Source organism: Thermobia domestica, chromosome 5 (assembly GCF_964235325.1).
Source record: "Thermobia domestica chromosome 5, izTheDome1.hap1.1, whole genome shotgun sequence".
Classification (NCBI taxonomy): domain Eukaryota; kingdom Metazoa; phylum Arthropoda; class Insecta; order Zygentoma; family Lepismatidae; genus Thermobia; species Thermobia domestica.
Window position 1 is genome coordinate 172,405,663 of NC_137458.1, and position 13,435 is coordinate 172,419,097.

General features: G+C 35.7%; 1 protein-coding gene across 1 annotated transcript in view; it reads right to left on the bottom strand.

Annotated features, from left to right (window-relative positions):
* LOC145685318 (chymotrypsin BI-like) overlaps positions 1-13,435 on the bottom strand; it is a 118,359-nt gene that overhangs the window by 39,429 nt on the left and 65,495 nt on the right. Inside the window, exons 5-6 of the mRNA XM_081757692.1 lie at positions 7,200-7,289; positions 821-951 (exon numbers count right to left, since the gene is read on the bottom strand). Coding sequence (XP_081613818.1) covers positions 821-951; positions 7,200-7,289 — 221 coding nt within the window. The remainder of the gene's footprint in view (positions 1-820; positions 952-7,199; positions 7,290-13,435) is intronic.

Genomic DNA, 13,435 nt, shown 5'->3' on the forward strand with positions numbered 1-13,435 from the left:
TTGTTTTGGAAACGTATGTACTTGGAGTGGATAAAATTCAAACCCCAAACTCAGGCATAATATATGTTATACTAAACCTGTAATAAAGCCGAGTACTGTTAGAATTACCAATACGTGTTTTAAGTTTGCTTTATATTCGAATGGGTCGATTTACTGTTGTACACTCTCCCTAATTTGCAATTACATTCCCTGAATACATTTTAATGAGTCAAAATATTGTTTTATATTTAAATAACAGTGTTTATCTGAGATATTTCAACAAATTATTCCATGGTAAACTTCTTCTATAATACGTTCATCTAGTTCAATGAAATTTACAGGTTTCTGTTCAATTCAGAGGGCAGATGTTTGGTTATTCACAAAGTCCGAAATATTATTTCTGGTAAGACATAAACACTGGTGGAAATACATTAAAGAACGGCCTAGTTAATAATTGAAATCAATCCACAGAATATTTGGCTGCAGACGGCATTTCGATTATTACTTGTATAGCCCGGAATACCACACACCATTGTGAATATGCTAGTAATAATGTGGTGCGAGTTTGAAGAAAGAAGAAATGCAAACGTGCCCCTTTTGCCCTATGACGTGCTAGGGAGCACCTAGACAAGGATCTTTCGGCCACTCAAACGCTACTTCAAGACGTCGTCTTAAATATCATACTGTATTTGCTTTCTTTACCAAAAATGAATAGAAAAAATATTTTTTCATCGAACTAGGTTCATAAACTGATGGTCTATTCGAAACTGCACTGGATTCATTAAAGTTTCTGTCCTTTATAAAGGAAGTATACGTTATAGGTATTAAAATTATAGCTTACCGAACATATGTTTTTACCATTTTCAGCTGAAGTACAGACTTTCGAACTTATCACATCTTGTCCCGCTGGATCACACTCAGTATTAGATATTACCGTTAGGTAGGCATATCTTAACTCCGCACTTGATGTTCCTGCAAAAAAAGTAAATTAAATTAATATTCAAAAGTAAAAGTAGAAACAAAGTTATAGAATAATTATTATTTATTGCTAATTTTGTAAGATGTATGGTATGAAATTATTGCCATAACTGATTATGAAATATTGAAAGAAAATAAAAGCATTTACATCATTAATGGTTTACACTCATCCAAATTATTCAGAAAACTATGTTAATTTTATTTAGATGGGATAATGAAGTTTACAGAAAATATGAAAGTAAGGCTTTAATTTTTTCTGACTACATCACACATAGGAAGTCATGTTAGCACTGTGCTTTGGCCGTCTTTCTTTCTCAGTTCTCTAGAGATACAAGTTCTGGACATCTCAACGTTGCCGTACAGACTGTCATAATTGATCGTATTCACATAGCAGTTCTGTATAATTATTGCGCTTGTTGCTAAATATTAAATAATTGAAGTAAGTCTCTACATGTCAACACAACCAGTGTTTACGCGTCTGTCAGACCATCTGTTTGTTGCACGATGACATTCGCAGAAAACCGAGAAAGAGATTTGCTTCCTCCATCTTAGATGCATGGATATGCTTCCAAGCAGTAAAGATTCTAGAGAAATCCTAAAAAGATCGAGAATGGTAGTCTAACTTCGATCCATAATAATGACTAGTAATCCGAATGGAAACTGTACGCCATATTGAATCAAAATCAACTTTTTGACGAGACCTATGGTAAAAATTATTTATCAACTTATTTAAATGTTTTCAAATTATTTTAACACTAAATTCATATTCATTATCTTGTCTAATTTTGCTCATGGCCCTAGTCGCCTAAGACTAGTGCTGGAGTCGCCCCATTTAGTATGTGCTTTATTGCTATAAATTTGGTATTGTTATCCCGCACCTCTTAGGTGCCTCTCGTTTCTATCCCGACAGTTAAGTGGTGTCGGAACATAAATTTAGATCATTTGAAAAAATAAAGTCTCCTTTACCAAATCATACTTCACTAACTCCATCTAAAAAAACAGAACTATTAAGAAAGTCAGAGACAAAAAGTACAGAATTTTGATTCAAAATTCTACAAAGATTGTATTTTGAGTAGGGTATGCTGACAAATGATCGTATTATCATATTTCTTATCTATACATGTCATCTGTGGTTTGTCCTCTTCCTGGTCGTCTGGAAATTCACTTCAGTGCTGAAGGATGAGACGCCAGAAGGGCCAATTATCTGGGAGCGCAGCTACCGGTTCGTGGATGCCCAAATCCCGACGTAAATCGAATCCTCGCTGGTCTGCTAAAAACAGAAAAGGCAACCTGGGATCCCGCAGCGGCCATTCGACGTCATCTCGATGAAGATCGAGGTCAAGCACTAGGTCGGCGAGAGGATCATAAGCTTGCATGGGCAAGAGAGGTTGCTGAACCAGCTCATCTTGCACAGGGTCAGGAGGGTATCAGGAATAGGTAAAGGAGCTCATAAATCTATGAGAGGAGGGTCTTCTGGATCCTCAGAAGGAGATTGTAGCGTTGCTCTTAGAATTATTATTTGTGTGCGTCTTCTTCTTACGCGACGATATGGAGGCGGATGTCTGAAAAAGAGGTGGAGGATGAAGCACGACCAATCCTCGGGCAGGTACGGAATTTGTATTGGCGGCGGCTGTGCGCCAGTCAAATTGTATGGCGATGACGAGAAGGCCCACGCGCTCTTTGAAGAAGGCTTGATCCGCTGGGACCAGCTGATCAAGGAACGGAGGTAACATGAGTAGTTCCCTTGACCTCGGCATAGTCACAACGGCTGAGAGTGGTAACGTCCAAACGGGATTGGAGAAACGCAATAGCGCTGTCATGTCGAAAGCAGCTGCTGCTGGAGTGGCCGAAGGCGGCTGCTGCTGCTTGAGAGGGGCCACTGCTTCAGCCAGGACTTTGACTCCATTGACGAATTCGACTTCAGAATCCAGGTCCTTAGAAGAGTCATCATCTCTGTCACTCATGGTCGTAGGGTCAGGAGCCGGTAACGGCAGGTCCGAGAACAGCGAGCGACGAGCTATTGGCGGAGTCGAGACGACGGGGCGTCGAAGCGAAGTAAGCGTAGAAGCTGCGTCAAGCGTAGACGAAGCTTGCACCAACGTAGAGAGTGGGCAAGCTGGACGATGGTCCTCGGAGTTACAAACACAGCAGGTGAGGCCGTCACTGAAAGACGAGAAGTCTCCAGAGTGCACGGAAGCACGATAAATTCAATCAACAGATGCCGCGCGCAACTGTCCCGATTTCCTCTAGTCCTCAGGTCAACTATGGAAGCCTACCCTCCGTCATCCAGTTTTAACCTCTGAGTCAACGGCTGGTCGTTCCTGATTGGTCGAGGGCCTAAGTAGGAACTTAAGCGTATGGTGGATTTTTCCCTTCATCCTCGACGGGTTTTTGCTCCAGGCAATATGTTTATTTAAGTAGATTGTAGGAAGACATTCTCCACGTAAGTGTCGATCAACATAATGATTTACAAGTATCGTTTTATGCTAAGTTGCCTAACATGTAGAATCAAAATTAAATATTCTAAAAGCCAACACTCTAAATTAGCTTGTTTTGCTTTAAATATAATCTTAGGTGCGCGTTTAATGTTTCTAATAAAACAGAATATGAGTGAGATAAAGCGATTTACTAGTTAAACTTTCACTTTGATGGCTGAGTTTGAGTTTAATGTCCTTTTCAACAGTAAGGCTATATGAGACGTGGACCAACAGTTTAAAGTTTCGAAACACATGAACTGCCACCTGGAATCTAACTATGGTTTCTGGCGCCGTAGGAGCTCGCGCTACCATATAGCCAGAGAGGAGGCAATTTTCACTTTGAATAACACTGCTTAAGACGATTCTGAATGTTTTTGGTGCGTAGAAAACGAAAATGATAACAATTTTTGCACATCACGACACAGTTCTGAGATATTGCATGAAATATATTTCGCTCATTCATGTAATTTATTGGTATGAATAACGTAAAGTAAGCCCAGTTAACCGTCAAGAATGGAAGAGTGCAAGTTTAAAATACTCTACCATTAGGACATTGAGCCTCTCAGAGCCCTCTTATCTCTTTTTTCAAATAGATAACAATTATGCAGTGTTGCGAACAACGTTAACAATAATGTCACTAAAAGTACTGCGAAAAGTCGGTAAAAACCTTAATTGTAATTGAAATAATGCTAGTTTTTTCTCTGTACGATATTCCGAAAGTCGCTAAATCCGTACTGTAACAATGGTAATCGAAAGAAAAAATCTTCTCTAAAATATATGATCAAATCGCTAGATTTAGCGACAAAATCCGTAAATTGGCAACACTAATGTTAAGCCCTTCAGGTTATAATAAATCCGTTTATTTCGTCCCTCGCACCGCATATCACTATGCATTTTCGTTCCTATAGTCCATCAATAAATCAAGCGCGATATCCTATGTCCCATCGTTTTGAGTTCTCCTTCCCTTGCAAAGAAAAATGGATCCCTGTGTGAGGTGTCAGAATTCAGAGTTGTTGACAAGATCTCTGTTAACGCGTGTTAGTTTTTTGTTGACACAATCTCTTCGTGCCTGTATTGTTTAAGTATTTTTGAAGCATATTGTTTTAGACAGCGAGTGTTGTGCTGTGTATCAAGTGAGTTATTGGTTCAAAATTAAACGAGTTGGTTCACGCCGAAGGTGTACTAATTATCCAGATAATTTTTGTTATGTGTGTGCTAGATTTACATCCAAAACACAAAGGAAGAAAATATATAACATTACAAAAATTGCTTATTCTTTGTACTTTCGGGTGTCGATTGGTGACAAGGACATTCCATGGGCTCCTCATCAGTGGTGCATAACTTGTATAACAAATCTTAGTTTGTGGCTACATGGGAAGCTAAAGGCCTTGCCGTTTCCTGTACCGATGGTGTGGAGGATACAAACTATCTTCATGACTGTTAATTCTGCATGACTAAGATTTCTAGCATGTCTAGAAAAAGTAAACACGTCATCCAGTATCTTGATATTAATTTGGCCTGTGCATCTCAGTGACGATTTACTAATACCTGTACCCCCTGACACATGGATAGTGGAAGAAGATGACTGGAATGAACCTGAAGTATCACCGGAGGCAATTACTTCTACGTCAAAAGATCCCGACTATATACCAGTACATGTTGACAGTGATATACATTTAATAGACCAGGAAGATTTAAATGATTTAGCACGTGACATAAATTTGTCGAAAGAAGCATTCGAACTTCTAGGTTCTAGACTATAGCAATGGAAATTACTTGCCACTGGTACAAAAATTTCTAAATTTGAAAACAGACATAAATCCTTTGCCTATTATTTTGCTATAGAAGAGGATATGTGCAGACGTTACTGGTTTGATGAACAAAATAGGCGTGATCATGTAAGAATCTATATCGAAATGTTTTAATGTTAGTATAATATAGTAGAACGTACATTATTCGACAAAGTTTCCGGGCTATTTCTCAGCCTCCATTCAACTGATCAGTTTCAAATTTTGGCATGCATAACTAGATAGACCTAGAAGATTATCTTTAACATTTTCTGTAAATCGGTTAAACAGGGGCTGAGAAATGTTCCAAAAACTGTGTCGGATAATCGGGGTTGTATTGTATATAATGCAAATAATAAGTATGTTCATATCTTTTGAACCTGACGTGACTGGGTATTCTTATGATGATTTTCGAATTCAGTGTGATCGCTTCCTTAAAAATCATCTATTTTAATCGCAGACGTATTAAAAAAGTTTTTATTTGGTGGGGAGTGTAATCTAACTCGAAGGTAAATTTTGGAAAGTTGATTAAATTACGCATCCTTAGAGGAGGGAGCGGTACCGTGTCTAGCGTTTATTAAAATTTCCGTTTTAGTTTAGGGGAAGAAGCATTTTCTCTATATATAGAAATGAATGTAACCATGTTTGTTCGCCAAATCCTCGTAGTCCGGTGCTCCAATTTTGATGATTTTTGGTACATAAGTTTACTTACCCTGCCCTAACTTGTGTTTCTAGCAAATTTCCGACAATGGGATGAACAGTAAGGAGAATTAATTGTAAAGGATATGTTTGACCGCTAACTCTTACAGATTTAGACCATTTTTCGTAAATGAGGTGACTATGGTAACCTTAGGTTTTAATATATTTTCCGCAAGGGGGAGAGAACGTGATAGGGGAAGGAGATGTACAAATTATTCAGAGGGACCAGTACTAGTGTCCAATCCATAGTTTTGGGGATCATTGTGATGAATGGTGCAAGTTCATCCCTATTGTTATGGGTTTTGATGTGATGACGGTGATACGTAAAAATCAACGAAAACGACCGACATTATTATGACACGAATTACCAAGTATAAGTATAGTAAGCATATTCCATGCGTGGGAAGAACACACGTTTTATCTAGTAACATTATATATACACAGTATATTGGGCTCAACATCCCCTAGTAGGTATCGAGGTTGACAGTGATTATTACATTGATGTAACCGTGAATTGAAGAGAGTGAGAGGAGACGGTAGAATCCCGAAAAACCTCTCACATATAGTATCTGTCCACCACAAATCCCATTCGGCGTGACCTACGTGCGGAGCAGAGACATTAAATGGCAAACGTGAACTTTCTACCACTGAGCTACCACAGTTCCTCGTTAATTTTTCGTGTCCGCAAAACACATCAAACTCTCAGTGAGTACTGGTAGATCATATGACCCTTCACACCGTATGTAATTTTTTTCGCTCAATAATAATAATAATAATAATAATAATAATAATAATAATAATAATAATAATAATAATAATAATAATAATAATAATAATAATAATAATAATAATAATAAACTAAATGTTAATGTTTTTCAGTTTGTCATCCATTCCTACGGTGAGACAGTAGTAAGTTAAATGTAACTTAACCGAATAGTACATAATTGTCTTTGTACTTCTTATTGCCCACCCACCTATGTTGAAATAGGTACTGATGTCCTAACTACGATGGATTTAAACGAATCAAATCTGTTTTTCTTTTGTTAAATTATTTAATTACGACAAGTTCTACGTTAAAACTTTTCACATTCAATTTCAGAAAAATACTGGGTTTAGAACAGGGATTATTGGTCATTTTCAACAAGGTTACACAGTCACCAACAAAAGAAAATATCGTTTTTTTATATATAGCTTCAATATGAAATATTTGTTTTGTTGGTGACAGATCAAGATTTACAATTACTGAACTATGGATGGTCACCTTTATAGTTAATCTTACCATTTTCAGTTCTTCCCCATCCACTAACAACAGATTGAGAACCTGCATATGTATTTGAACCATTTGCCAGCTTGATCGTGCTTATATATTCTGGAAAAATATTTTAAATGATAAGCAGAAAGTTAAGAAACATCACTTTAATCACTAAAACTTATAATTAGTATGCCAAAAGATAAGGTTTTGAATAGATAGGGACACTTCCCTTGAAACATACAATTTGAATTCGATTCTTCATAGAATTCGTTCTGGAATTTTACTAAACGTAAAAAGAGAAATTATAATACAATCAATTGTATGTATTATAATAATCAACCGTTGAATACTAGTAATTCTATTGTAGATGGTTTTGCACGATATTTTAGAAGTTTATATCCCGTACACTCTGCTACATATGATTTCCCTCAAGCAGGTAAATTGAATGTTTCTCACCCGTTATTAATTGATGGAATTACAGATAACGAAATTTTAATCTCTATAAATAAGTTAAAATCCTCGAAATCAAGTGGTCCTGATATGATTCCAATTTATATTTTTAAGGAGTGTGTTGATGTATTAATAACACCTCTTGCTCACATATTTAATCTTATTTTAAGAACATCCACTTTTCCGGTACTTTGGAAGACTAGTAAGGTATATCCAATACTTAAAAAAGGTAATCCAGACAAAATAGAAAATTATAGGCCGATATCTTTGATTTCAGGCCTAGCTAAAATATTTGAACAGATATTATATACAAAAATTTTCAACCATGTAAAACCATATATTTCGATTTATCAGCATGGATTCTATGCAGGACGGTCTACCACTACGAATTTATTTACATTTATTCAATACATTTTCGACTATCTTAATAACAAATCTACAGTTGATGCTATATACACAGACTTTCCAAAGGGTTTTGATAGACTTGATCACAATATACTGCTAATGAAATTATCAAATATGGGTTTTTCTGACAAATTGTTGATGTTACTATGCTCTTATTTACAATGTAGGAAGCAGTACTTAACATTCAATCAAACTAACTCAATAGTATATGACATAACCTCAGGTATACCCCAAGGCTCTAATTTGGGCCCATTATTGTTTTTGTTATTTATAAACGATTTACCTACTGTCATTAGATATTCAAAATGTCTATTATATGCAGATGATGTGAAAATATATAAGGAGATAAGAGATAGTAATGATGTATCACAACTGCAAGCAGATTTGGATAACTGTTATGCATGGAGTATTAAAAATAAGTTACCATTTGATATCAATAAATGTGTATCAATTTCGTTTTCGAGAAAGGTCTCTAATTACTATTATGACTATAAAATTAACAATATTATTATACAAAAAGTGTATGAAGTAAATGATTTAGGTATACTTGTAAATAGTAAATTATGTTTCAAACAACATATTAACAATATCGTAAACGATGCATTTAAATCTCTTGGTTTTTTAATACGAAATACAAGGGAGTTTAAACAGATTAAAGCTTATACACCCTTATTTAACAGTATGGTTCGTAGTAAAATTGAATATGTTTCTATTATATGGTCGCCTTACTACAAGTGCTATGAAAAGAAGATTGAATATATTCAGAAGAATTTTTTGAGATATTTGTATTATCAAATTTATAAGCTAAATTCCATCAAAGAAAACATATCTTATAAGGAATTATTAAATACATTTAACTATTCTATGTTATCTGTAAGACGGGAGATTTCCCTGTTACTTTTTTTGTTCAAGCTAGTAAATACCTATCTTCGTAACAGGGTGTCATTCCATCTTACAAGAGCTAAAACCGAAGCATACTTGAATTCACCACTAATGAGAATGTGTAAAACTTACACTAATTTATCGGCAACCAATATTGAGTTAGATTTTTCATCATCTTTTTCATCTTATATAAAAACAGTTAAATCTATTGTAATATAAGTAGCGTGTGAGTAAATACTAAGCCTTGTTGTGAAAATATTTAAGTTGAATATTATATTTTCAGATTATCTTGTACGCTATGGAGTTACATTATCAGTGTCCTTTTAACTGTTATTTATCTGTTCTCTTTTCTCTTTTTTCTTTTCCTTTTTATATTATACTCACTGATGTTTTTCTAATATGTAAGCCTATTGTAATAGGTACAAATAAAATAAAATAAAATAAAATTCAAATATGTTAAGAACCCTAAACCTTGAAGAACTCAACAGAAGTTTGATGTCCTGTGGCTATAACATTCCCGTTATAAACTGACAAAACTAGCTTTAAATCCAATGGATTAAACGTTGTATTATACATGGAATTGGGAGGTAGTGATGAAGCTGATTTCGAATTTCGTAACCTGGAAACAATCAGGCCCGTAACCTCGAATAGACCTATAGACGACGAAACATCGTCATTCACATAGAGAAATTGTGTGATACTAGGAATATAGTTCTGAGCATTCACGCTAGGCTACTAACTACCCGTGCGTCATTGGTGTATGAAGTCACTGATTCAATTTCCGTTAGATATCTAAAATTTTACTTTAACTAACATTTACATTCGGTTTCGCTAAATTTTACTTTAACTAACATTTACTAACTGGACAGGCGCGTTAAAATCCGTAACGAGTGAGTTAGAGGAATAAGGGATGGACCTAGGAGGTGTCCAGGAAATTAGGTGGGAAGGAAATGGAACTATGAATTCCGGAAAATTTACGTTCTTTTACGGTGAGGAAATAAAAGTCACCAGTTAGTAACATTTTCTTTCGTTCACAAATGAATGAATCAGCTATTAAGCGGGTTCAATTTGTTAGCAACAGACTCTTTTATTACTCTGAAGGGTCGGTGATGTGATATTGGTTTAAATGTACATGCCCCAACAGAAGATAAGAGTGACGATTTAAAAGTTTTTACGAAGAAGTGGAACGGATATTTGACCAACTCTCTTGATACCATATGAAAATTCTATTAGGGGATTTCAATGCGAAGGTTGGACGGGTATTTTCAAACCGATTATAGGGAACGAAAGTCTGCATAAGGAAAGTAATAACAAAGGTGTTAGACTCGTGAACTTTGCAACATGCAAAAAACATATCGTGAAAAGTACAAAATTCCCACATCGCGACATTCATAAATACACTTGGACCTTACTAGACGGAAAAACAATAATTAAATTGATCACACTTTAGTAGATACAAGAAGACAATCTAGCATAATTGATGACCAGTCCTTAGAAGGGCTGTTTGTGACGCTAATCAATAATGGTTGATTAAAGGAAACATTCAGTGTCTGAAAACAGAAAGATTTAATTTAAGGAAATTAGAAGAAAACCAAGTAAGAAAAGAATACCAGATTGAAGTTTCTAATATTCTCGGCTTTAGAAGATTCGGAGTGCACTGCTGTTGAGTATACTTCGATTGAAATTAGAGATGGCATGAAAAGTTCAGCAAAAGAAAAATTGGAACACGTGAAAACATGTAGGAACAAGCCATGGATCGACCAGGAATACAATAAACTAGTAGAGAAGGGAAAACAGGATAAACTACGTTGACTACGAAATCCGAATTAAAAAAAAAAAAGCTACACAAATTGTTGTAGACATAAAAGTTTCGTTTCGGGAAACTTTCGAAACTTCTAGAACAAAGAAACGCAATTTTTTTAAAGCTAAAGTTAAGGAACTTGAAGATAATAGTAAAAATGAAAACATTCGGGACATGTAGAATGGGATCAACGAATTTAAGGAAGGCTAACAACCTAGTGCTTACATATGAAAAAAAAAGCTGAAAAAAAGTTCTGTCTGATACGGACAGCATCTTAATTAGATTGAAAGATTTCTTTGAAGATTTGCTTAACACGCAGCCAAAAGCTAATGTGCATGGAGAAAAGGCGATACACACCACAGAACCGTATATTCCAGAACCCAGCTGAATAGAAGTAGAAACCGCTATAAGGAAATTACAGAAACACAAATCTCCGGGTGTAGACGAAATTCCGGCTGAGTTAATTTAAGCTGGAGGTGAAAAATTGTGAAACATGATACACAAATTCATTCTCCTTACCTGAAACAAAGAGGAGATTATTCGAGATTATCAGTGCCGATTTAGAAGAAATCGATTAACTATCGACCAAATATTTAAGATTCGCCAAATACTCGAAAAAAAGTGGGTATACAATATCCCAGTACATCAACTATTTATTGAATTTAGAAAGCCTCATGAATCGGTTAGGAAACATTATACATCGCTCTTACAGAACTTGAAATTCCGAAAAAGATAATTAGATTAATTAAGGTATGTTTAAATGAATCCCAAAGTAAAGTCTGGGTAGGAAAGTGTTTGTCCACGGGCTTTCTCGTCGAGAATGGAATAAACAATGTGCGTTGTCGTCATTGTTATTCAACTTAGCCTGGAAATACGCTATCAGAAAAATCAAAGATAGCAACCAGGGCCTAGAGTTGAACTTTGTTCACCAGGTTATGGCGTATGTTGGTGATGAAAATTTAATAGGGAATGATAGGACAACCATAGAAAGAAATGCAAAGGTCTTATTAAACGCTTGCAGTTACATGGGTTTTGAAGTAGAAGCAGAGAAAGTGGAAATGATATATGGAAGTGCGGCGGGACCGTAATACGGCAAATTATGGATGCGTTGAAATATTGAATAATACTTTTAATAAAGCGGATACTCTCAAATATCTAGGATCAATATTAACATACGAAAATCATTCAATACGAAGAAATTAAATGTCAATTAAAGCGGGGAATTCGTGGAATTATTCAGTTGAAAATCTCAATTATTCAGTTGAGAGAAGAGCATTCATCCTTGTTCTTGTTCCACGATAAACTCACGATGGTATCATAGGTGCCAAAGCGTGGAAAAAGGCAACATCACGATAAGTCGATCTTCCTCAATGAATTAATATTGGTGTTCAGTGTGACCTCATAATGTCAGGTGTGATGATAGTGTGCAGAAAAAAAAACATATAACACACTTCACTATAGCAAAATCAAAGGCGGAGTCGACCTAATAGATGAAATAATTTTAAGTTACACGTGCAATAGAGGAACACAAGGGTGGCCTTGTCGCCTGTTCACAAGTTTTCTGGATAGTGCTGCTCTCAATGCCTAAGTTATTTGGTGCTACCAGCAAAATTATGAAAAATATGAGGAAGAAGTTTATCTTTGTTGTTGCGAAACAACTGATTTTACCATTGGTGAATATCAGAATACGCGAAAATCCAAATCTGCACAAGAATATCTTACGAGCTGCAGAACTCATTGGGACATGTGTGCAAATTCCACGACTTTTGCCTTCGAGAAAGGAAGGGAGAAAGTGTGGAAGATGTCAGTTTTGCCAGGAAGATAGAAGAGTTGACAAGAAAACAGTTGCCACATGCAACGTTTGTTAACGCTGGATCTGCAAAGAACATTGCTTTGAAGAGAAGAAGTACAAGTGTCCTGACTGCTAATTGCTGAATTTTCAGTTTTCGCCAGCATGGTTCCAGGGTTGTAAAACACTAGTGATATTTGAACACTGTTATGCTGTATTTTTCTTGTGCAAACGTAGGTGAAAACACGAAAAACTTTACCTTAAGCAATCCTCATTTTGCATTCATATTTTGGCGTTCTTCTAACTGGGACCTGCCAGTCTATATCTATAACAATTACCTAATCTAATCTAACATAACTTAACCTCACCAGTTGCAAGAACATCGGCAAGGTTAGTATAGGCCGAGGTAGAATAGGGTATTGTTATAGATATAGCCCGATAGGTCACAAGTTAGAAGAACTCCCATATTTTTTGTTACACAGAGAAAGTAGCTATCAAATTCAGTTACTAGTTTTGGAAGATTTACTAATGTGTCATTATTTTCAATAAATCTTCCTCAATGAATTAATATTGGTGTTCAGTGTGACTTCATAATGTCAGGTAATGACAATGAAACCCAAAAACATGACCAAAGGTATATTGCTCAGAAAACACATAAAAATAGCAGGGGTCCATTGTGGACCCCACTTGGTAATTTAGGTCTCTGAAATAACTTGGGGATCCTAGGGTTAATTAGATGCCTTCTTTACTCTAAATATTTCACTAGGGGACGTTAAACTAATTTGTCATTAATGTTCATTTCATTTTTAAATGTTATTCTAGCAAACACGATTCTACCCGCTCTTCTTACTAAATCTGTATTTTTTTTCTCTTAATGTGTGTGTCTGTGTCTTTCAAAACATTGCAGTGAAACAAAACTAAAGTCTATAAGAGTAT